The sequence below is a fragment of the Terrapene carolina genome, unplaced genomic scaffold, assembly GCF_002925995.2.
Source record: "Terrapene carolina triunguis isolate 2854851 unplaced genomic scaffold, T_m_triunguis-2.0 Scaffold84, whole genome shotgun sequence".
Lineage (NCBI taxonomy): Eukaryota > Metazoa > Chordata > Testudines > Emydidae > Terrapene > Terrapene triunguis.
The window spans coordinates 37,109,278-37,135,760 of record NW_020664435.1 but is presented as its reverse complement, the minus strand read 5'-3'; the positions used below and the strand labels follow the sequence as shown (position 1 = coordinate 37,135,760).

Here is a 26,483-nt window from a genome sequence, read left to right as displayed (position 1 = left end):
ATGTTGATTTTGGAATGAGGAAGTTGTGCTCAAGAATTTTAAGATGTAGCACAAAGAAGTGAGTTCTTGCTGCTTTATCAAAAACCTTGGTTGCTCTTCTTAACAGCAACAGTTAGACAAATAACTGGGGGTCTTATTTGTTACAATAGCATGGTTCTAGACTTTGTCCAAAACACATTGCCAGTATATTTAGAATAAAATAATGCAAGCAAAACTTTACTTTAACTCTTCAAAAATCATACTTCCTGTTCTCACACACTGTAGCCACCTACCAAGAAAAAAAAAAAGTTACTCATACTTTTAACCAACACTTTAAGTAGGGCTGGGTGAAATTCTTTTGCCAATTCTTTTTTTGGATGAAAAAAAAATGGAGATTTAGTGACCAATGTTTTTGTGAATTTGTCAAATTTCACTGAATTGCTCATTTAAGGTAAAAAATAACTAAATAACCCCATTTATTTTTGACATTTTCAAAACAAAATGTTTTACTTTGATTTGAAAGACTTCATTAAAAAAATTCTCTTTAATTTTAGAAATTCAAAAATAGTTAAGTGATTAAAATTGAAATGAAACATTTTTCTGAAATGAAATGTTTCATTCAATCTAAAATAATTTTTCTTCAACTTTTTGATTCTCTGAAAATTAAAAAAAATAAATAAAAAAATCAGTCCGATTCCAAACTAATTTTTTCCTTCCAAATTTTCAGAATTGCCAATGATCAAAAAAATCTGCTATTCACCCTACTCTACCTTTAAAACTTTTTAGCAAAATGTATGTACCCTACTCACCTTATGCCACGTCTCTTCAAAGACAAACCAACAAGACAAATGGGTAAAAATAAATACCTCACATTGCTATTCACAGTAGAATCCACACTTTCATAATAGGTAGGTAAATAATAGATTTTTCAGTTCACTGATAATTTTGAAAAATTGAGGAAAAAATCATTTCAGGTAAAAAAAAATTTTAATTTTCAGCAAATCAAAAAGTCAAAAGAATTTTGTTTCAGTTCAAATTATATGTTTTGTTCACTTTGAAAGGAAGTTTCAATTACAATTTTGAGCTTTTAAAAACAAATATAGACAGACAGACAGATAGATAGATAGATAGATCCATATTGTACAACTGTACTTTATTTTTCATCATTTATCAAATAAAATCTATCCCCTCCATATGTCAAGTGAACTCTGATCTATGTTCTTTGGCTACAGACATTTTAGTTTAAACAATATAAACCAGCCAACTGGAACATTATAAATATGAACACAGGCAAATTACTGCCCTGTGAAAATACTCACTGAACCCAAGCTGAGACACTATAAAGCTGTGCTCTTCAATGTTGTGGATACTGGCCAGATCACCATCCTCCTTTCTACAAGAAGTCAAGGCTTCTTTCCATATTTTGGGCTCCCTGTGAATTATGTAACAGTGACCTGCGTACGACATCCATCCATCTGGGCATTTAATAGGACCCAAATCATCTAAAATTAAACAATGTATCAGCATAATTAAAAAAACAAAGTAAATGAAACTGACTGTATTTGCTTTCATTCTGTATAAAAGTTTGAAGGTCAGGTCTAATATTTCATGCAGAATCTGCTATAGAAAATATCAGTATAGTCAAATGAGATTAAAAATATGAACATTTTAAAACACTTGAAAAAGAGGACATTTTACAATTTGTAAGAAGTACACATTTGAATATAGCTAATATTTTCAATGTCAGATGTAAGATTTTCATATATTACAGCTAAGTATTGTGTAGGTATTAACATCTTTTTCTATATTATTTCATAACTGATTCTCAGTTAACTGAACATCAGAAATTGTTGTAATCTAACGCTGAATGCCTTTGGATTGAGTATTTTTTAAATAGATGCTTTCACTAAGGCCTGGTCTACACTAACACCCCAATTCGATCTAAGGTACGCAACTTCAGCTACGTGAATAACGTAGCTGAAGTCGACATACCTTAGTTCGAACTTACTGCGGTTCAGACGCGGTCCACACGCGGCAGGCAGGCTCCCCCGTCGACTCCGTGGTACTCCTCTCGCCGAGCTGGAGTACCACAGTCGACAGCGAGCACTTCCGGGATTGATTTATCGCGTCCAGACCAGACGCGATAAATCGAACCCGGAAGTTCGATTGCCAGCCATCGAACTACCGCGTAAGTATAGACATACCCTAAGAAACATCAGACCATATATGGAACTAGCTGAACTTCCCAGATATGGATATAGGGAAAAATTACAAGGAAAAACCCTGTTCCCTTAAAATAACTTGTGCACCACCTCTGTGATGTTTTCTTCCTTTGCTTTTTCACTTCTTACTTTCTTCCCCTTTATGAAAAAACGATTCACTTTGTTTCAACTGTCTTCTCCCCTTCTTATGCTCACTATTGTGAATATTTCAGTGAAGCATTTGACTGGCAGAAATGCTGTGGAAAAGGTGGATTTTAAGTTCCTTTTCTCCTCCCCTGTCTTTACTTACTACTGTGCCAGTGGGTTATAAGATCCAGCCCACAATGTTTAAACAGGGTAAAGGGCAGAGTGATTGCAAAATGAAAACCAACAAAACAGAAGAGTGTATGTGTACGTTAGGAAAAGAATTCCTGCCCTTTGAAAATAGTTCATAATTTCATATAGATAAAATGCATTTTATCTTTGTATCTGCTCACCTTTGCAGCCTGGGATGCTACAGCACAGATCAACAAACTTTATTTTTATTGACTGACTTACCCGAGGGGAGAGTGAAAGAATCTAAACTGGTGGTTCCCCTTTTACAAATGTAGCCAAGTTTCCGATCACATTCCCAGTTTTCCCATTTAGCATTTCTTCCAGGATTTAAAGCTGCACAGATTTTTCCAGACTCTGGAGAGGGACTTCCTTTGAAAAAAAAGGACACAAAAAGAGAGACTCTCCCTGTATGTCAAGTACGGTTCTGAGTTATAAATATGACTGGGGAGCTCATTCCTGGATGAATGTTAACCAGGAAATTCTCATTTTTTCCCCAGTTTCAATCCAAACTCAGATTTGCAGTCTTAGAAATATCTATATGTAGTATTCATGTTTAAGAAACAGGAAAAGCATCTGAACTCGAGGTTCATTCAGTTCCATCATCCTTTTGAGCTTAAAAATCCCATCATAATACAAGACAGAAAAACAAGAAATACTGAATTTATAGGAAAGGCAGATCTATTTTTATGATAAAAAATATGGTTGGCGCACACATACATTTCTGAATGTTTTATAACTGATATTTTACAAGAGAAGCCGAAATAGATGCTGATACAACTGCTTAGAAGTATAGTTAATGAGCCAGATCCTGCCCTTACTTATATCCATGTAATCTCAGGACAGAATTTAACTCAATATTTATAGTACTGGAATATTGTAGTCGTCTATAGATTCTTGAACACGCTTTTGTTCACAGTAAAAATTATGCATGTGTAAACTGACATCTCAGAGTAGAGTTATTGTGTTATAATTTGAAATACATACATGGATTACCCTGTCCCAAAACCACTGACCAAGATTTAGCAATTGTCTGTCACACTGGTGGTATAATGTATTTAGCAGGTGAGACCCGGGAAGCGTGTGTGTGTGTGTGCGCGTGTGTGTGTGTGGGGGGAGGGTTATACTATGATAAAAGGTTATTTAATAGTATACAAAGTAATAGAACTGATTGTCAAAAAATACAAAAACAAAACATAACAGGGATTTTACTCAAACCAGAATGGAACTGGATTCCACCTATCTACAATAACATTAAATATATTAAGAATATATATATTAAAAAATAATTATTTGGATACACATGCACACTATAACTTTCTACCAAGGGTATTTAACCACATGTAACCATCTAAATAAAAAGAAATATCTATATCTATATCTATCTCTGTATGCACAGGCTATTATCTTATAGGTTATTATTAATTATCATCATCAGTTCAAAGTTCCCCTTCCCCCCAGTCTCTCACTGGGGGCTGTCTAATGCCAAAGTTAGTCTTTGAGCATCATGTGCCTCTTGTGCCTTCCTGAAGAGATGGACTCCACTCCAGTGAATGGTGCTTTCTTGCGGAGAGAGAGAGGGTGCACATTAGACAAAACCCCCTAGATCTGAGGGCCTTTTGTATTTCTGTTCTGGTTCTCCAGGACAACGTGAATCACTTCAGATTTGACAAAATGCAAAAAAGATACCAATATGAAATTTCTAAAGATAGCTACAGCCAGGGCTGGCTCCAGCTTTTTTGCCGCCCCAAGCGGTGAAGAAAAATATAAATAAATAAAAGAAAAGCCCGATTGAGCGGAGCGATTGAGCTGCTGCCGAAGTGCTGCTGAAGAGGAAGCGAGGCACTGAAAGACCTGCCACCGAATTGTCGCCGCAGACCCAGACGTACTGTCCCAACAACAGACCGAGTGCCGCCCCTTTCTATTGGCTGCCCCAGGCAAGCTGCTTCCTTCGCTGGTGCCTGGAGCCGGCCCTGGCAACAGCACACGACCCAAGGTTTAAGAATCCGAAGTGCCTTCCAAAATCTGAGAGGGACGAGGTGTGGAGCATGTTTTCAGAAGTCTTGAAAGAGCAACACTCTGATGCAGAAACTACAGAACCCGAACCACCAAAAAAGAAAATCAACTTTCTGCTGGTGGCATCTCACTCAGATGATGAAAATGACCATGAGTCGCTCCACACTGCTTTGGATCATTATTGAGCAGAACCTGTCATCAGCATGGACACATGTCCTCTGGAATGGTTGTTGAAGCATCAAGGGACGTGAATCTTTAGCACATCTGGCATGTAAATATCTTGTGACGCCGGCTAAAACAGTGCCATGCAAACGCCTGTTCTCACTTTGTGAGGTGACATTGTAAACAAAAAGCAGGCAGCATTATCATCTTCTGCAAATGTAAACAAACTTGTTTGTCTGAGCAATTGGCTGAACAAGAAGTAGGATTGAGTGGAGTTGTAAGCTCTAAAGTTTTACATTGTTTTGTTTTTGAAGGCAGATTTTTTGTTTTTTACATAATTCTACATTTGTAAGTTCAACTTTCATGATAAAGAAATTGCACTACAGTACTTGTATTAGGTGAATTGAAAAATACTATTTCTTCTGTTTTTTACAGTGCAAATATTTGTAATAAAAATAAAGTGAGCACTGTACATTTTGTATTCTGTATTGTAATTGAAATCAATATATTTGAAAATGCGGAAAACATCCAAAAATATTTAAATAAATAGTATTCTATTATTGTTTAATCATGCGATTAATCGTGAGTAATGTTTTTTAATTGCTTGGCAGCCCTAGCTGAGATCCATTGTGGTGATATGAAAACAGAATTCTGGTTTTAAATATTCAACAGATTTATACCTACCTGGTGCCCAGTTCAAATATCTGAAAGGACTGCCTCCAATCCATTGCCATCCACTCTTTAAATCCAGCCTGTTAAGCCCAGTCCAAAGAGCAGAACCCATACTTTCAGTTAACCCTAAACAAGAAATTACATGACATGCTGCACTATTACATTTTCGGACAGGACCAGTCAGTAAAAATTATACTTTGTAGATTATTCATGTATATGCTGCAGAGATTTCAGATAGACTAATAAGAAGTTAATTAACATTTCATGCTGAGATTTTGACAAGAAGTTGCATTTCTTAAGTCAGTATGAGAAATAAAGCCTTTATTTATGGCAGCAATTGCAAAGTGAACATGAGCAAAATTCTATACAGTAAACTCAGGCTTGAAGCTATACGTAAAACACATTAACGAATGGTCAATTTCATTATTATCCTGCTCCAAACTGGAGGTTAAAAACTGCTCTTCTGTTCACTGACAACGATTCCTAAAGTAGCCTAAAATACCAAATTTCTTGACATTATTGGAACCATCAGCACATACATCCATTCATACGAGGCTAACCACCTTTATATAAACTCTCGGAAGTAGCATTAAACACTAAAAATGAAACAAGTTCCCTCCATCCCACCGCTCCAAAAAGACTATCAGAGGAGGTAGCTATAATTCTATGCCTAGTATTCCCTGAATGCAAGCCAGGGCTTTCTAGTGGTTTGTTACCTTACCTCTTAGATACATTTGCTCATGCATCTGTGTGATACTTAATAATTCTGCATTCTGCTGCTGGCAGCTTTTCCTTGCTTGGTGCCATGTTAGAGCTGATTGGGAGTTTATCTGGTAGTGGAAACCTGTTGAAGGATCTGTCTTCCAAAATCTGATGGTGTCTTTACCTGCAGAGAAATGAAAGATACAGTCTGATTACTAGTAGTGATGACTAACCAGGTAAAATTAGTTATGGAGTCAAACGGAGTCTGATATTTTTATAAAACGTCCTTGTGCCAGTGCCACAGGAAATCTGGGAACCTTTCAGGAAGGCCAAGGAGACAAGATAATAATGCCAGAACACCAGCAATTATGTGAAACTGGCAATTATTGCCACCTGTGGAGTGGGGGGACACTTGGTTAGTAGGGTTTACTTCAGACTACGGACTGCAGCGTAACTAACTGGACAGAAAGTGCCATATTTGCACGGAATATTATCAACGGAATCTGCTGAGTACAAATCTATGCAAAGGTCTGTAGGACTCAATTCTTCTCTCAATGGAGTTATGCACACAGCCACCACAGAGAGCAATGGAAGCTGTGTGAGCAGCCCCAAGAACTGAACTGAGCCTTAAATAGTTTCTAGATTAATACACTTTATGGGGTTAAAGAACATCTGGTACGCTTCCTCCTGTAGTAGACTGACCATTATAATGTCACTGAGGCATAGACTTACTCCTCTTTTGGATTCTTTTGCTTTTTTGGGTTGTTGTAAATCTGTGTGTTCATAAAATACAAAAGAAGAAATAAGTCAGCTATTGAATGGTAAACAAAGCCAATCCAAAAAAAGAGTTGAAAGAAGGGCTTGATGATAGAGTTGGCTGTGGATCGCAAACTTTGGAAACAGTTTGCTCAAATGCAGATGGAGGGGATTCCTCTATGCTGGATGTTTGTAGCACCCTCTCTAGGGACTTGAAGAAGTGTGTCTTAATCAGGGATCTGAATCATGATAGAAAAGCATTTTGAATCCACAGGAGAGGGAGTGAGGTTTAAGGATGAGAGGCATCATGGAAGAAGGCACAACAATGGAAGAGAATCTAAGGAAGAACAGAGACAGTGAGAGCTGAGATGTAAGGTGGTGGATGAGAAAGTGAGGAGAAGAAACTTGTTGTTCATGTTAAAGTCAAGAGTAAGTCAGTGAAGGGATTTGGAGAAAGACTGATGTAGGCAGAGCCATAACAGAGGAAGAATTTTAGCAGCAGCAATTTTGAGTGACTGAATGTGGGGAAGACAGTAGAGGAAGGAGAATGTTGCAGTGGTTCAGACAAGTTGGGACTAAAGGGTTTTCATAGAGGGTTTTATTAAAAAAAAAACACGTTAGAAAGCATAAAACTAGATGATTGCAACATGAGATATTAACCTCTCTAGAGTCAGCAAATTCATAACTAAGCATCCTACATTAACTGTAACTCTGTTCTCATGTGCATATCCATTACAACAGGGTCTCATTGCAGGATTACACAATACTGGGCAATGCACATGCTATCAGTACAATATAGTAAGGTGTAAATGAGGTACATTCTATTATACTGCTTTTCAGCAAGACTAAGTGAGGGGAACTGCATGCTCTTTTATTTTTAAATTGCACCCTTTTCTATTCACATATGCAACATTTTGTATTACTGCCTTGCAAAGAAGAACAGGATGTGGGAATGAGTCATATGCTGAAGTTTTATCTGTTAGACTGTTCGACATTAGCAAGACAGTGACATTTTGCTAGCGTTGGTTTGTTAAATACTGTGCTGTAAGCAAACAATATATTAATGCAGAACTTACATTTTAATGGGCAAAATCCATATAATTGGTCTGCATCAAAGTCTGCGGTTGTACCACACCAGAGCCAGCCATCTGTCCGGCCAGCATCTGTACACTCACTGTACCATTTGCTATTAAACTTGAAAGGGAATACGCAGGGTGCCCCATTTGCATTTCCTAGCAATGTAAAGATATCTAAAGAGACAAAATAATAAAGACACAGAAGTAATAATATATTAATGTAAGCAGGGTCTACTGTATATTGAATATGCTGGAAAATGCCTTCCAAACAGCATCACATTCCAGGTCATCTTTCCCAAATTTTCTTTCTTCCTTCTATTGAAAAATTCAGTTCAGCAAGTTCTGAGACTCAATTAGCCTAATCATTTTATAAAAAGTATTAGCCTTGACATGAAAACTTTCCTAACTTAACATTTACAAATCACATTTCTATTACAAATTGTGTTTCTACAGAAAGTCAGTAAAACTCTAGAGTATGATGTACTACTCTCTTTTAAACAATATCAGTGTTTACATTTTTATGGGGTATACAAAGAAATTACTTGTCTATTACTCTCTTTCTCTCATATATATATATTGTGACAAAATAGCCGATGTTGGTATGGTGGGTCCCCCACTTTTCTTGGTGGGGGGCGGGGGAGCCTAGGACACCACCACTTGCCCCTTGTCTTGGGACACCAAGAGCCCCACTCGTGGCACGGGAAGGTGGTAGAGGAGGGAAGCGGGGAAGGGGTCTGGGTTTGCTCCTCCCTCTGAGCCCCAGCCCCTCTCAACCCCTATAAGTTTCTTCTCCTCTTCCCCCTGGGTCCTTGACACTGGGGGTGGGAGTCTCTCTGCTCTGCTGGGACAGGGTCTCACTTCCTCCGGTTCTCTGGTCTTTCAATTCTCAGCAACACACCTCCAAACTGCAGTTCTCTCTCCTTCCTCGCTTAACCCTGTCTGCCTGAAGCAGGGTTTTTTTATTAGGTTCCTGAAAGGGCCTTAATTGGCTACGGGTGCTCCAATTAACCTGTAGTGACCTTCCCTAATCTACAGGGAAGCATGCCTTAATTAGCCAAGGGCTTATATATTGCCCCTACCACTCTCCCACTGCTCCTTGGCCCTGCTGTATCACTATATATATAATCTTAGGGCTGTCCATTAATTGCAGTTAGCTCACATGATTAACTCAAAAAGATTAATCACAGTTTTAATCACACTGTTAAACAATAGAATACCAATTGAAATTTATTAAATATTTTTGATGTTTTTCTACATTTTCAAATATATTCATTTCAATTACAACACAGAATACAAAGTGTACAGTGCTCACTTTATATTATTTTTATTACAAATAGTTGCACTGTAAAAATGATAAACAAAAGAATTAGTATTTTTCAATTCACCTCATACAAGTACCATAGTGCAATCTCTATCGTGAAAGCGCAATTTACAAATGTAGATTTTTTTTGATACATAACTGCACTCAGAAAAACAAAACAATGTAAAACTTTAGATCCTACAAGTCCACTCAGTCCTACTTCTTGTTCAGCCAATCACTAAGAGAAACAAGTTTATTTACATTTACGGGAGATAATGCTGCCCGCTTCTTATTTACAACTGTGCAACTCATGGGAGGGACCCAGAGGGTGGCACCAGCTAAAGGGGAAGCGGGGGTACGTGACCTCCCCATGACCCCAACATGACTCCCCTCTGCCCCCAGCCCGGGGGCCCCATGCTCTCCCCGTCCCCTTCCCATCCCACATTACCTGGGGGCGTGGCTGTGTCTTCCTGCTGCGCCAGGAACCGCAGCATCAAAAGAAACAGAACATGGTGCCACACACTGGCAGCTCCTCTGGCATGGCTGTACCAGTACCACCCCCAGCCCCACCTTGAGCCCTGTCCTCTGGTGGGGCTATACAGGCCACAGACAGGAGACGCAGCTGCGTGGAGGGGCTGGCAGCAGTACAGCCACACCAGAGGAACTGCCGGTGTGGGGCCGCCTGGCAACCCGACATTCTGCTCCTTTCACCACTGAATGTGCCCCCCAGCCATCTAGGGGGCATGTGACCCTTCTTGCCCCTTCCAGGCCACCATTCCAGAGGACAGGCTTCCATGCTGATGATGCTCATTAAAAAAAACAATGCATTAATTAAATTTGTGACTGAGCTCCTTGAAGGAGAATTGTACTCTCCTGCTCTGTGTTTTACCCACATTCTGCCATATATTTCATGTTATAGCAGTCTCAGATGATGACCCAGCATGTTGTTCGTTTTAAGAACCCTTTCACTGCAGATGTGACAAAATGCAAAGAAGGTACCAATGTGAGATTTCTAAAGATAGCTACAGCACTCAACCCAAGGTTTAAGAATCTGAAGTGCCTTCCAAAATCTGAGAGGGACAGGGTGTGGAGCATGCTTTCAAAAGTCTTAAAAGAGCAACACTCCGATGTGGAAACTACAGAACCCGAACCACTAAAAAAAAAAAAAAAAAAATCAACCTTCTGCTGGTGGCGTCTGATTCAGATGATGAAAATGAATATATGTTGGTCTGCATCGCTTTGGATTGTTATCATACAGAACCCATCATAAGAATGGATGCATGTCCTCTGGAATGGTGGTTGAAGCATGAATGGACATATGAATCTTTAGCACATCTGGCACGTAAATATCTTGCTACACCAGCTACAACAGTGCCATGTGAATGCCTGTTCTCACTTTCAGGTGACACTGTTAATAAGAAGGCGGCAGCATTATCTCCTATAAATGTAATCAAACTTGTTTGTCTGAGCGATTGGCTGACCAAGAAGTAGGACTGAGTAAACTTGTAGGCTCTAAAGTTTTACATTGTTTTATTTTTGAATGCACTTATTTTTTGTACATAATTTTACCTTTGTAAGTTCAACTTTCATGATAAAGAGATTGCACTACAATACTTGTATTAAGTGAATTGAAAAATACTATTTCTTTTATTTTTACAGTGCAAACATTTATAATAAAAATAAATATAAAGTGAGCACTGCGTACTTTGTATTCTGTGTTGTAATTGAAATCAATATATTTGAAAATGTGGAAAACATACAAAAATATTTATATAAATAGTATTCTATTAACAACAGCACGATTAATCATAATTACATTTTAATTGCTTGACAGCCTATATATCTATATATAAATCTGGAGAAATACATTTACATTTGAATGAAATATAAATAGTTAAAAATACCGACTTAAGGAAAAAAAGTGAAGTCTGTGAAAATGACTAGTTTCTTTACATACCCTCTAATCATCAGTTGTTGAGTAACCATGGACACTGAGCAAATACAGGGAAATGTATACAGCTCAATGGAAAAAGTAAAACTAAAATGAAAAATAACCTTCTACTGAGGTAGAAAAGATTGGTGTGTCCCAAACAAATATAATTAAAGCACTGAAAAGCATTTTTCCATAACAAAAAAGTTTATTATAAATGTTAAACTTTCTCAATTATAGACCAGTAAGTCTTACATGTGTACTTGGCCAATTGGTTGAAATTATAATTAAAAACAGAACAATGAAACACCTGGAAGATCATGATCTGATAATGTCTAACCAGCATGGTTTCTGCAAAGAAAAATGATGTTAATTAATCTCTTTGACCATGTCAATAAACTAGTGGATAAAAGAGAACTAGTTGACATACCTTATATAGATTTCCAAACCACCTTTGACAAGAGGCTACTACAGAAGCTAACTAATCCTCGGTTATTAGGCAAAATATAGTCATGAACTAAAAACTGGTTAGGAGGTAGAAAGCAAAAAGTAAGATTAAATAGACAATTTTTATCCTGGCAAAATGTTAACAGGCCAGTGTCTCAAGGATGCATACTAGGTCCTGTACTGCCTACTATATTTGTTAATGATTTGTAAATGGTGTAGCAATGTAGCAAAATTTGCAGAGGGCACAAAGTTATTTAGGTTAGTCAAGACCAGAGAGGACTGCGAAACTTTAGAAACACCTAAGAAAGCTAGGTGACTGAGCAGCTGTTGTAGCATGCCCTCATCTCTGGAGCTAACTTGTGTCAAAACTGGCTGGCCAGTGTGGAGCTGCGGGGGTGTGTGCCTGGCTCAGTTTCCTCTTATGGGCTATCAGTAAGTTCAATGAGGCTTTATGGAGTGAACAGTGTCCCTTCCGGGGCGGGGGGTGTCTCATTTATTTAGTCAAAGGCCAAAAGGACATGCAGGGAAGTCTTCATCCCTAGAGTCCTAGCTGGGGAGTGAAAATTAATCTTAGTCTGTCTGCATCATTCAAATCCATCCTTCTCCTCCATCCTCTTCTGGAGTCAGGCCTCCTGACATCACCTGAGGAATAGTTCCTTCTCGGAACACAGGGCCTCTGCAGAGGTCAAACCATTGTAGCTCTCCTCTGGAGCGGCACATAGTTCCCCAGTGATCTGGATCTCCTGCCACTGTCTGGTAAGGTCCTTTTGCTGAAACTGGGCCTCCCTAGGCACTTGGCATTCACAGCTCTTCCCTCTGCTCCCTACAGGAGCACCTTTCCTAAGTCCATCTTTTCTGGTGGGCTCTCTAACCAGCTCCCCGAGAAGCTCCTTACCTCAGGAAAGCTTCTTCTGTTCTGCTGACCTTCCTGACTGGGCCCTCTTAACCCTTTATTAGGCCCAGGTATTCCTTAACTATTTAACTGCAGCCCAGCCATCTAGGCAATTAACTACTTACAGGTAGAGCTGGGTTGGTTCGTTCTCCTTAGTGGAGCTTTTCTTAGGTAGGCTAGGTGCCTGACCCTCTCGGAAAGTCAGTTACCCTGTGACAGCACCCTGAAGGCAAATGAAATTCAATGTACATAAATGCACAAAGTTATCCATATTGGAGGCAAAAATGTGACTTCTACACCTCACAGGATTCTAAATTAACTGTATCAAAACAGGAAAGGGACCTGTGCATCTCTGTAGACAGCTCAGTGACAACCTTGGCTCACTGTGCAGCTGCAATCAAAAAAGCAAACACGATGCTAGGCTGCATAGGGAATGGGATGGAGAATAATGTGAAGAATATAATAGCTTTATATAAACCAATGGTGTAGCCTCATCTGGAATACTGTTTGCAGTATTGGTCATCCCCTTTCAAAAAGGATATTGCAAAATTAGAGTACAGAGAAGGGTAATAAGCATGATCAAACACCTGGAAACATTATTTTATGAAGAGAGATTGAAATGATTGGGATTGTTTATTATAGAAAGGAGATTAATAAGAAAAAGTACATAAAATAAAGACTGATATAAAGAAAGTAAATCAGGAACTTCTGTTCGCCCTGTCTCATACACGAGAACAAGGAGACATTCAATTAAATTAAAAGTTGGGAAATTCAACACTGATAAAAGGAAATACATCTTTACATAATGGGTAGAAAAACTGTAGAACTTACTGTCACAGGAAGCCACTGAGACCAAGGACCTCACAAGATTCAAAAAGGAATTGGATGTTTACATAGGTAGCAAGAATATCCAGAAATTATAATTAAATACAAGCATTTTGGAAGAGATATTACACATCATGCGTCATGGCTTTAGCCAGTCTCTAACTATTAGAGATCAGGATAAGACCTAGTGTATGGGGCAGATCACCTTGCATCTGCCTGCTACAGGGTTCTTATGCCTTCCTCTTAAGCATTTGTTGCTACTCACTGTCAGAGACACAGTACTGGACTAGATGGACTTTGGGTGTGATCCGGTGTGGTAATTTCTATGCTCCCAACTCTGTTCAGATACTGTGGCGAAGAGTGCAGTACTAAAACTAACAGACAGAAAAAACTCCCCCTTATAGCAAGTAGGTGTTGTGACTGAGAAGAGACTGCAAGATTGGACCCCAAATAAATAACTTTATAGCAACATGAGGCAATGTCTCTCAACACTTGCTGCCCATTGTTATCAAAAGAAAACTGGGAAGTGAGGGAGCTGCAGGGAGGCTGAGTCACAAAAGCATCCCTAGCCAACAAAGCACTTAAGCACATACCTGACTTTTTAAGCAAGTGCCTAAGTCCCACTGAATTAATGGGAGTTAAAGACCTGCTCAAGATCTTTCTGGAATAGGGATGTATTTAAACATTTGCTCAAGTGCTTTTCTGAATCAGGACTTTAGAGAGGAAATCATCTGAATTATGCTCCTGGTCAATGTACACCTCTACCCCGATATAACACGACCCGATATAACACAAATTCGGATATAACATGGTAAAGCAGTGCTCCGGGTGGGGGGGCGGGGCTGCGCACTCCAGTGGATCAAAGCAAGTTCGCTATAACGTGGTTTCACCTATAACGTGGTAAGATTTTTTGGCTCCTGAGGACAGCGTTATATCGAGGTAGAGGTGTAGTAACAACTATCACTAGCTACAGCAGTTGAAAACCAAACTCCCAGAAGCACTGACTTGTGAGGTAAATGAGGGAACTTGCTTTTTTCACTAATTTCATTTTTAAAAATATTTCTTTAAGATGGATTTCTGTTCCATATATGAACTGGTTTAAAATATAAATTAATCTTTCAGTGTATTCTCTCCATCCAGATTCATAATCAGTGAGAGAATGGGAGAAAAATTCCTTTGAGGCCACCAAACTTGATGGGAGCAGTGAACATAAGCCAGTGAGCAGAATGTAATTTTTCATGCAGAGTAGCTGAATAAACTAACAAGTTGATGATGATATACACAATACTTACACACAGTGTAATTTCACATTTCTTTGTCAAAGAAGGCAGGTACAATCACTAAGACATCAATGCAGCAAATCACATGCTTAAATGTTTTGCTGGATCAAGGTCCAATTTCATCTACATGTTGTAGCAGTCATCATTCCCTACGTGTTGCATCTACAGTGTAATCACATAGTTGTCCTTGTGTCATTATTAACACTTAGCTAATAGAATTACCTTTCTCAAGTTAGCCATCCAACTTGGAAGGTCAGTTCACTCACGGCCCAGTTCTGCAATATATCCATATTCAAAACTGAGTCAAGGATTGTGGGGTCAAATGCATAAGAGTCCATATGCTCTAATAAATACACAAAGAAATTAGCAAAATAATAAAAGGATTAATTTTCAGATCTTTACCTTCATAGCCCCAGGAGCACAAATCATCTGTGGTTCCATAGATCTTCCATTTGCTCTTTACACTTGCTCCCTTGGATAGTATGATATTTTCTTCTTCTCGGTTGCCAGAATGAAAAAATAAATCTTCACCTTCAAGTGAAAACAGGGTTTCATTTCTGCATCCCCACTGTTGAAGTTCACTTGTCTTGTTGCAAGGATTCAGAGTGATTGCAACCTGGTCTTTCTTTGAAGGCACTCCCAAACATAGCTTCAATGCCACACTCAAAAGCTGGTGATCAGAGACCCACCTGAATTTTTGTGACTCATTGTCCTGGTTGCAAATGGCAGTTCTGACTGAGCTAGAACTGTGAGCTTGTACACAGCGCTTGTGGTCTTCATTATATATTAAAAATATTCCACTATCTGTAAAACAACATGAGAAAACACATTTTTTTGGCAAGAGAGGTTTGTAAGCAGAAGAGTAGATTTTTTCCTAGTGAAGGTAGCATGATTTTTACCACTTAACTATAGGTTCTGTTAAACCTAAGCAGAAAAAAGTAATTTCTTCTGAAGTACTGATAACTGAGGAGAAATCAGGTGTGACTCATGCATGCAGAGAGAAGCAATCATTCACATACACGCACAGATCAAATACATAAGACATTTTTCCAAGAAGCCTTTCAAAGATGAACTCTGTGAGAATTCAAAATAACTTCAAACAGATATCACTGGGTATAATGAGTTAAAATTGCTTTGTATGTTTATTAACTAGACCAGGGGTCGGCAACGTTTGGCACGCAGCTCTCCAGGGTAAGCACCCTGGCGGGCCGGGCCAGTTTATTTACCTGCTGACGCGGCAGGTTCGGCCGATCGCGGCCCCCACTGGCCGCGGTTCGCCGTCCCGGGCCACTAGGGGCGGCGGGAAGCCACAGCCAGCACATCGCTCTCCTGCTCCGCTTCTCGACGCGTCCATTGGCCCGGGACGGCGAACCACAGCCAGTGGGGGCCGCGATCGGCCGAACCTGCCGCGTCAGCAGGTAAATAAACTGGCCTGGCCCGCCAGGATGCTTACCCTGGAGAGCTGCGTGCCAAACGTTGCCGACCCCTGAACTAGACTAACGTCTGTGGTAATGTCTTATACATTTGTACAGCCTGAAACACACCATTGGTAATTTATATATTTTAAATATGATATATCATAAAAATCAACAACTCCATTTTAGAGACTCAGATTTTAAAGTTTGATAAATCCTAAGGTCAAATTTCATTGCACTGATTGTCCATTCACTGGTGTCATTATTGTAAAAAACAAAAAAATAATAATAATTCTGTGCAATTTGTTGCATTACTGGCAATCATTTATTTATATAATATCTAACTTCCTCTCTGTCATTTACTGTGCTATCCTGGTCTGATTTTACTTTTTTAATAATCTGAAAATCAACAAATTGCCTATTTCAGTTATTTTTTTGGAAAGGTTCCTACAGAGTATTTCTAATTCTCCATACTGAACCTTTCCACTTTCATTTTTCAGAAATATCAATTTCTAGTCAAATCTTTCAGGCTGAACCCTACATTCCTTATACAGTCAAAACTCATTGCGTCAAATTCCGTCACTACCCTGCTCCACAGAGTAGAACCAGCTGGCATTGTGTGGACATAGAGCTCTGTTCATAACCTGAGGGGACAATGTCCTCTGCTCCAGGCATGGCAACACTGTATAATGTTCCAAACACATTTCCTTTATTGTAAATCTAATTTTGAGTCTTTGATTCTCCTCTTATGCATCCTAGTTCCAATCAGAAGTAACTCCACTGAAACTAAAGGAATTACATTTGTGTAAATGAGAGGTGACTTCAGTCAGAACTTGTCTCTCCCTAGGAAACATTTGTGAGCATTTAAGGTTAAGCAGACAAGATGTTGTTTTTCACATCTCAGCTACACAGAGCTGCATCCCTATTCCATTTCTATAAGCCATTCAAATTAATAATTTCAGAAATAAAATATAAAGAATAAGCAGACTGCATCAAAGGGGGTTAAAGTGACCCAGGAAAAGCATGAGAAGAGAAGCACTTTCATAGCCTTATTTACAACAGACCTAGGACTTGGACTTACCCAGCTGCTGAATAGTTTCATGGATGAGAGAGAGAAAAAACAGGAGTAGTGAGAGAGTCATTGCACATATTTAATCGCTTTCTTCTGATGTGGCAGTAGTTCCCATCACAAACTAAAAGATTCATATGAAATGAGCTGCATACTAGGGCCTCCTTAGTTCTGAAGGCAGATGGATCAGGGGAAGTTTCTAAATAAGGAAATATCCTGTCACATGTGGCATTTTGAAACACCAGGAATTCACAGAGCAAACTTTGATTTTGTAAGTGAATCGCTTTCTACTGAGGCTAAAGTCTTCTTCCACAGAAATGCAAGCGATAAGCAAAGTGGTGTCAGTTCAGTGCAGATTTTCTGGGGACATGTTTGTGTGACAAATAGGTCAGGTGTTGGGTTGCCAAGTCTTCCGCTCTCTAGAGAGCAAAAGCTGCACCAGCAGTAAACGCACAACTTGTCCCTTTCCTTCAGTGATCAGCTTTAAAAGTCCTTCTAATATTGAGAATCATGATACCCCAGACACAGAAAACCTTCAAAATTCCTGTGATACATACATGTGGTGTTCCTTTTTCAAGGATTAGAAGTTAGGATATCTCTTCCCTCGTGCGATAGTTCATACCCATAAATACCTATTTAGAGCTACATGGTAAGGTTGGGATGTAGTCTGTATGTTCCCATGTTTCAGAGAAACTGTATTTGGGCTGTAAAGTTCAGCTCCAGAATCAGATCCAAATTCAAACTTTCCAAAGACTGAGAAAGTTCAAAACATTTTAAAAATGAGTACAGGGGTCTTTGAATAGGCGTGTGAATAAGATGAGAATGAAGCCATAGTAAGGCAGCAATACAGCTGATTGAAATGATTTTTGCAAACATTTATTAGATTGAGCCATTTTTTCCTAGTAATAAATTATGCACAAACAAATCAAATTTTTCTTTTTACAATTTGTTCATCAGTCAAAATTGTTCCATGAATCCTTTTTCCAAACACACATGGGCACGAGATTGTTTGTGAATGGCTCATCACGAATATTGGGCCTAATTGGTAGTTACTTTGTTCTTTTGCATGAGGCAGCAGAGGAAGGGGTGTAGCAAAGGTAACATTCCTTGGGTGAGATTGTGCATTGTGCCTCTAGGAGGCACAGCACAGAACACACAGTCCAGGGAGAGTGGGGCTCCTAAGGTGGCTTTAACCTTTTTTATAATCCCAGTCCTGGACCTCTCCGGGGCTGCTGGTGTAACTTTAAAAGCTGTGAGGGGCACATCTAATTTATAGCAGAGTGGCAGGGCTGCACCATGAACCACAGCCCTGCCCAGAATCTCCATAGTGCTGCATGCTGTGGCCTCGCATCTCACACATAAATTGCACCCCCAGGTAATCCCCTGACAAGTCCCCTACACCAGAGCTTGCAGGGGAGGAGGTCCTCACAGGTCAGCTGTTTTCTGAAGTGTCTGCACCAGGTGAATCCTTCCCTTATAGAACCGGGGCATTTGGGCCCCTTTACATCACGTCAGCCCTTTTACCTGGCATCCAAGGGCTGGAGCAGGAATAAGGACCTCACCCCCTCTTTCTAGGTGCAGAGCTCTGCAAGATCCTCAGTTAGAGCAGCCTCAGTCTACTTGTAGGCTCTGGGAAGAAGTGAGCTGCAGTAGTGTAGGTACTCTTGCTACAATCAACATATTTACGATGCAGAGGCCTGGGAAAAGTGGTGGTGAAGAACTTTTACATCAGCCTGTAGTCTCAGGAGGCATTTTACAGCACCTATACATTGCCACTCCACGTATTGTATGTTTATAGCATTTATGAGCTGCCTTAACTCCACATGCCAATGTTGATAAGCTGCTAAACCACCAGAAAACTTTTGTGAAAGAAAGTCACTTTGTGTTTAGGGTGAGAAATGCTGTAACACGAAATAAAGGTGTATGAGCTAAAACACCCATCACAAATAGCAGGCATTTGTTTGGAAAGTGCTCAGAGATTAGACTCTAAAGTGAACCTATGCCAGCAAAAAAACTCAGAAGTCTCTGCTTTAATTATGAAACAGAGAGACCTACATGCAAAAAGTAGACATAAGCTAACAGCTCAACTTAAATCTTAAAAGGAAGGAAAGATCCTTAAGAAGCTCCAGAACATTAAAAAGAGGAACTGAATAAATTGCTGAATAATATAACTCTATGGAAACTCAAAGATAGCAACAATAAACATTAGGCAAGGGAAAAGAATATAATTTGAACTTTTCAACTGAGGACCAAATATGTTGATAGAATAAGAACAAAAACAAAAATAAGTAAGAATCAGAGCTGTGTGAATAACAGATTTTTTTTTCTTTTCTTTTTTTTTTGGCAATTCTGCAAAAATTGAAAGAAAAATTCATTTTGCACCAATGGAAAACAACATTTTTCAAAATTCTCAATCAAAATAATTTTAGATTGGAACAAAACTTTTTGTTTGAATGGAAATGAAATGTTTTGTTTTGTTTTTTAATAAAAATTAAAGGAAATTTCTAAATGAAAAGCCCTTTTGGCTCAAAAATTTAAACACATTTGTTTTGGAAATGTTAAAGAAGATGTTTAATTTTTTCTGATTTTAAGGGGTTTTTGGCAAAAACAATTAGTTGAAACCAACATGAATTTGCAAAGTATCTTGGTCACCGAATCTGCTTTTTTCTCCAAAAAAAAAAAAAAAAAAAGCTTCAGTTGAAACATTTCACCCAGCCCTGGTAAGAAGCCTGATCAGTATCACCCAGATAACTCAAACCTTTGCTGAGTTTTACAGAACCCTCTGCAAGAAGCTCTCACATTTAAGGGTTTCCCTAGACCCAACAGTGCAAAGCTCATTATGCAAGAATTTATTGGACATTGTTAAAAATTAACAAAACAACAACACCATAAGCCCCAACTGGAGTTCTGGCAGATATTTTTCTAGACAGTCTTGAAATTATTCTCCTCAGCATTAACTGATGCTTACAGTTTTATTTTATATGAAGACTTCTTCCAAGAATCATAGGAGACAATAACGTATATCAATAATTCACAAAACAAGACAAAAATCTCATTTGATTAACCCCCGCATTAGTCACTCTGACTTAGACATAGGTTATAAGATTTTTTAAAAATGTGTTTTGAAGCCCAAATCTTGAGGTTATTGTGACGAAGTGGGAATGTTCTTGATGTGTTATTTGAATGCTGAGTGGGGAGTATTAACCTGGGAAGGTTGCAGGGGAGTTTTGCTGGGGCTGCCTGCATTGGGGAAGGGAGCATACCTGAGCATGTAACATGAGAACCCAGGAGGGGGGTTGGAGGCCAGGTGACACCTCTGCCCGGGAAACTGGACAAAGGACACAAAGGCTGGGGGAAGAGCCGGGAAAAGGCCAGAAAGGAGGGGGCTGAAGGGAGTGTTCAGGTTTGGAGCTGGCTGGAAGATGGAGAGTGGTGACCCGATGGGGCTTGGGCTTCCCGACGGGGCTGTGGCCTCCCTGGGGCCCCCAGATGGGCCTAACTAAAGGGGGAGGGGGCTGTTGTCGGTACCAGCAAGACCTGTTTTGGACTGTGTTCCTGTTGTCTAAATAAACCTTCTGTTCAACTGGCTGGTTGAGAGTCATGGTGAATCGCAGGAAGCCGGGGGTGCAGGGCCTGGTCTCCCCCACACACCGTGACAGTTGTTACTAATTTTTAACATAAGTCCTTATTCAGGCAAAATGAGGGCTCGGCTACATGGGGAGGCTGTGGGCAGCAAGCAGGGGTATAAATCTACAGCGCACTAGTATGCCGCTCACTAACTGCCCATGTGGATCCTGCTATCATGCATTAAAAGTGATATAGTGTGCTTTGATCTACTCTGGGAGTAGGTCAATGCGCATTGGGAAACTTTTAATGCATGCAGGATAGTAAGGTCCATATGGACAGTTAATGCATGACACACTAGTGCATTGTAGATTTGCACCCCAGCTTGCTGTACACTAACTCACTGTTTAGACAAGTCCTCCCATTGACTTACATGATCTTATGATTAATCCCAATAAGAATAGATACCTACTATTAATAATACGTAGCTCTTTTATAACAATTTTCATAGGAGAATCTCACAGCACTTTACATAAGAGGTCACTATCACTATTTTACAGATGAAGAAACTGAGGCATAGAGACTTGCTTAAGGTCACCTAAGAGGCCAGCATCAGAGCCAGGAATAGAACCTTGGCCTTCTGAGTTCCAGTTTAGTGCACTATCCACTTGGCTACACTACTTCCCCTAGTGTAGGTGGTATATTTCGACAAGACAGACTTTATTCCAGGGAGACATGCAGAGCTAATGGTGGGAGGGTTCTGAATGTAACATCTAACAGATTCACCCTGGAGCAGCAATGCTTTTAGGGACCAATCCAATATCTAATGAAGTCAGTGGGAGTATTTCCATTGATTTCAATGGGCGTTGGACTGCGGCCCTTAGCCCATGATGAGGAAAAAGCCTTTGGAAGTTGAGATGGCTGTACCTTTTTGAAATTGTGAAGATCATGGGTGTTTTGAATATGTTCAGACATCAGATTAAAATAATTTATGATCTGCTCAACTGATACCCCAGGGAATACTCCATCGCTACCCCAAATTCTAACGCCACATGTAGCTTCTGAAACAATAGCCACACACACACACACACACACACACACACACAACCTCCTTCACCACAAGAGCTTTTCCATCAGATCTTTATTTTGAAGTGTGGGAATTCACGGGTTGTAATAAACACAACAAAAGGATTTTACATTTTCTAGAGAAAAGAGCCTGCTCAGGTTATACTACAGTCTTTAAGGACTAGGTGCTCCTTAAAGGCTGTAGTATAACCTTATATGTAGATAGATAGACAGGTAGAATGTGAAGCTTTGCTGTCCCACATGCTTGTACTCTCTCTCAAATTACCAGGGAGTTATTTTATTAGAGACTCTCCTGCCTTTCCTCTGTTTTTCACTGCTTCATACTCCCAGCCCATTGCTCCTGCAGTATTGCTAAGCTGGCAGTAAATGCTCAGTTTGCTGGTGCTCATGCCTCTGCAATCTATGACAGAATTAAAAATGGTAACCTGCCTTTAGGGAAAGAAAAGCTGTGGACTTGCTGTTCTGAGCAATTATTTGCAATGACAGAAGATAACTGGGGAGTGGCAGATAAAATTGTACAAAGGGCAATGGAAGACTAACTTGTTCAGAAAAGATTAGATACTTTTTTTGTTGTTGAGAAAGTAGCTGGTAATATTAATTCTGATGATCTGGGGAGGTAGGATAACATGGATAAAAATTAGGGCTGTCGATTAATCGCAGTTAACTCACGCGATTAACTCAAAAAAGTTAATCGTGATAAAAAAATTAATCGTGATTAAAAAATTAATCGTGATTAATTGTGCTGTTAAACAATAGAATACCAATTGAAATTTATTAAATATTATTCTATGTTTTTCTACATTTTCAAATAGATTGATTTCTATTAAAACACAGAATACAAAGTGTACAGTGCTCACTTTATATTATTTTTATTACAAATATTTGCACTGTAAAAATGCTAAACAAAAGTAATAGTATTTTTCAATTCAATGCACCTCATACAAGTACTGTAGTGCAATCCCTATTGTAAAAGCACAACTTACAAATGTAGATTTTTTGTTACATAACTGAACTCAAAAACAAAACAATGTAAAACTTTAGAGCCCACTCAGTCCTACTTCTTGTTCAGCCAATTGCTTAGACTAACAAGTTTGTTTACATTTACGGGAGATACTGCTGCCTGCTTCTTGTTTACAATGTCACCTGAAAGTGAGAACAGGCATTCGCATGACACTTTTGTAACCGGTGTTGCAAGGTATTTACGTGCCAGATATGCTAAACATTCATATGCCCCTTCATACTTCAGACACCATTTTGGAGGACATGCTTCCATGCTGATGATGTTCATTAAAAAAATAGTGTTAATTAAATTTGTGAGTGAACTCCTTGGGGGAGAACTGTATGTCCCCTTCTCTGTTTTACCCACATTCTGCCATATATTTCATGTTATAACAGTTTCGGATGATGACCTAGCACATGTTTGGTTTACGAACACTGTCACTATAGATTTGACAAAATGCAAAGAAGGTACCAATGTGAGATTTCTAAAAATAGCTACAGCACTCGACCAAAGATTTAAGAATCAGAAGTGCCGTCCAAAATCTGAGAGGGACGAGTGTGGAGCATGCTTTCAGAAGTCTTAAAAGAGCAACACTCTGATGCAGAAACTACAGAACCCGAACCACCAAAAAAGAAAATCAACCTTCTGCTGGTGGCATCTGACTCAGATGATGAAAATGAACATGCATCGGTCCACTCTGCTTTGGATTGTTATCAAGCAGAACCCATCATCAACATGGACGCATGTCCCCTGGAATGGTGATTGAAGCATGAAGGGACATATGAATCTTTAGCACATCTGGCACATAAATATGTTGCGATGCCAGTTCCAATAGTCCCATGTGAACGCCTGTTCTCACTTTCAGGTGACGTAAACAAGAAGCGGGCAGCATTATTTCCTGCAAATGTAACCAAACTTGTTTGTCTGAGCGACTGGCTGAAGTAGGACTGAGTGGACTTGTAGGTGCTAAAGTTTTACATTGTTTTATTTTTGAATGCAATTTTTTTTGTACATAGTTCGACATTCGTAAGTTCAACTTTCATGATAAAGATATTGCACTACAGTACTTGTATTAGGTGAATTTAAAGATACTATTTCTTTTGTTTTTTTACAGTGCAAATACTTGTATTCAAAAATAAATATAAAGTGAGCACTGTACACTGTATTCTGTGTTGTCATTGAAATCAATATATTTGAAAATGTAGAAAACATCCAAAAGTATTTAAATAAACGGTATTCTATTATTGTTTAACAGTGCAATTAATCACAATTATTTTTTTAATCACTTTACAGCCCTAATAAAAATATTAGGTGGTTCTCTGTATGATTAATAGAAATAAGTGGCAGCTCCCGCAAAAGCTGAGACTTAAAAAGAGGAAGACTATAAATTGACAGGATTTAAACTTCCCGTTCCTTTCTCTGGACTCTTAACATCTGGAGGATGAAAAACAGAAAATTGAAAGAAAATGTAGAAACAAACTGAATATAGAAAGATGTGTTTGACTGACAGTTGCAAAATGAATGTGTGGTCTCAGGCCAGATTCTATTGGAATCCCCAGCAAGTAGGAAAGCTTTGTATATCTCCACCAGCACAAAGCAGCATATTAGGACACAGCAAAGCTAGGGCTCATGTTATCAGTTCCCAGCTCTGTCCCTTATATGTGACATTCTGCAAGCGACAGGCTATATTTTAGCCACTTGTAATGATACTTACTTCAAAGGGGTATTGGGAAGCCTAGTTAATGTCTGTAAAAATGCATTGATATCTGCACATAGAAGGGGCTAATTCAGTGCAAATATTATTATGGACTTCTCAAGCAAGCCCAGAGTACCTGCAGCGAGCTGATGGGCCTCATCAAATCATAGACTCATAGACTTTAAGGTCAGAAGGGACCATTATGATCATCTAATCTGACCTCCCGCATGATGCAGGCCACAAAAGCTGACCCACCCATTCCTGGAATAATTCTTTCCCTTGACTCAGCTGTTGAAGTCCCCAAATCATGATTTAAAGACTTCAAGTCGCAGAGAATCCTCCAGCAAGCGACCCCTCCTCCAGCAAGCGACCCCAGCATGGAATTCCAGGTGAGACACTGGAAAGGATGAGGAACATTTGATATTGCATTCTTTGCAGCCAACACATCACACTGCCCTCTAGTAATGGCCACCTTGGCATGTGGTCTATGCCAGTGTTTCTCAATGACCGGTCTGGGGACTGGCATCAGGCCCTGAGATCTCCTTGACACAGTTTAGGAAGGCAGCAAGCCAATCCCCGGTATCAAAAAGATTGAGAAACACTGGTCTATGCCACCAGCATGTCTGAGGGTAGCCTCATTGTGTTTCCTTCTCTACCAAGGATAAAGACACAGTCCTGTGGATGCAGTTTATGCCACTTCATATATAGAATGTGGTTATCTCAGCTGAGGTTCCATATTTATGAAATCAGTGAGTGTTTACAGTGGTTTCAGATCAAGCCCACATTTATATAAATCATAGCCTTTTTTTCCTGGCTACACAACCTCTATCACGCAGCACCTACAGAAAGGGATTCCTGCACCTTTTCTACTGAGCCAGAATTTCACCACAGTGATTGCCCAGCATGGAACCATCCCATCTGCCCTTTCTACCCCTCAACTTATTCTGCTTTTCCCAATTACACATGTATATCTGATACCATAATATGAATCTTATTTTTTTCTGCCAGGCTTACCTTTATTCTGAAAATCTTCATCACAGAATACATATTCTTAGTAAGTGTTACTGCATTCATGAGACTTTAATTTTTCCCATTGACACTCACTGTTTAAAATATACACCATACTTCCAGTTTGAATTTGTCTGGCTTCCAGTCAACAGCATCTTCAATATTGGGACATATGTAAAGTTAAGCAGGTGAGCAAGTGTTTGCATGATCAAGGCCTATACGCTGAACTTGTCCACCTTATGTTCTCTACAGTGTTCTGTAAACTTGCAGCACTAAACAAATGTTTAAAAAAAACACAACATAAGGTGCTACGTGGCTGCCGGCCAAACTGATAACTATCTATATTGTTTTTAAAAAATGTGAACTACATAAAAATGTTCCTATTTACAAGGCATAATAAAAATGCAAAATCTTTACAAACTATCTTTTAATGCTTATTTTACAAAAGTACAGCAAAAAGGAAAGCAATGTACACTTTGCTTTCAGCCATTCATCTCCAGAGGGATGCATTTTAATTCAAACATGATTGAAATTTCACAAAAGGAATAAACATTAGTTTATATGACATTTCTTGAAGCTAAGACCTATGAAGCATTTTATTCTTTACATATTACAAAAAATAAAATGCAGAACTAAAAGAACAGCAAGCACGGGCCTGATCCATAGGCGCCAACTTTTCCTGGCGCCGGTGGGTGCTTGAGCCCCCTCTCCCGCTCCCGGCCCTGCCCTGACTCCACCCCTGCCCTGCCTCCTCCCGCCCCTGCCCCGCCCCCATTCCAACCCCTTCCCCAAAGTCCCCGCCCCAACTCCACCCCCTCCTTGCCCCCATTGAACCCCTGCCCCAATTCCCCACCTTGGCCCCGCCTCTTCCCTGCCTCCTCCCCTGAGTGCGCCATGTTCCTGCTCCTCCCCCTCCCTCCCAGTGCTTCCCACGCAAAACAGCTGTTTCCCGGCGGCAAGCGCTGGGAGAGAGGAGAAGCGGGACGCAGCGTGCTCAGGGGCAGAGGCGGAGCGGAGGCAGAGGTGAGCTGGGGCGTGGGGGCACGGCGGGGAGCTGCCAGTGGGTGCAGAGCA

At 39.7% G+C, this 26,483-nt stretch overlaps 1 protein-coding gene across 2 annotated transcripts in view; it reads right to left on the bottom strand.

Annotated features, from left to right (window-relative positions):
• Positions 1 to 17,230, bottom strand: part of LOC112102200 (macrophage mannose receptor 1-like) — a 56,886-nt gene extending 39,656 nt beyond the window's left edge. For both annotated transcript variants that reach the window (XM_024193336.2, XM_024193338.2), the window contains exons 1-7: positions 17,068 to 17,230; positions 14,974 to 15,375; positions 7,898 to 8,071; positions 6,085 to 6,249; positions 5,376 to 5,489; positions 2,739 to 2,885; positions 1,299 to 1,481 (exon numbers count right to left, since the gene is read on the bottom strand). In XM_024193336.2, coding sequence (XP_024049104.1) covers positions 1,299 to 1,481; positions 2,739 to 2,885; positions 5,376 to 5,489; positions 6,085 to 6,249; positions 7,898 to 8,071; positions 14,974 to 15,375; positions 17,068 to 17,128 — 1,246 coding nt within the window. In that variant the 5' untranslated portion in view covers positions 17,129 to 17,230. The remainder of the gene's footprint in view (positions 1 to 1,298; positions 1,482 to 2,738; positions 2,886 to 5,375; positions 5,490 to 6,084; positions 6,250 to 7,897; positions 8,072 to 14,973; positions 15,376 to 17,067) is intronic.
• Between the last annotated feature and the right edge of the window lie 9,253 nt (positions 17,231 to 26,483).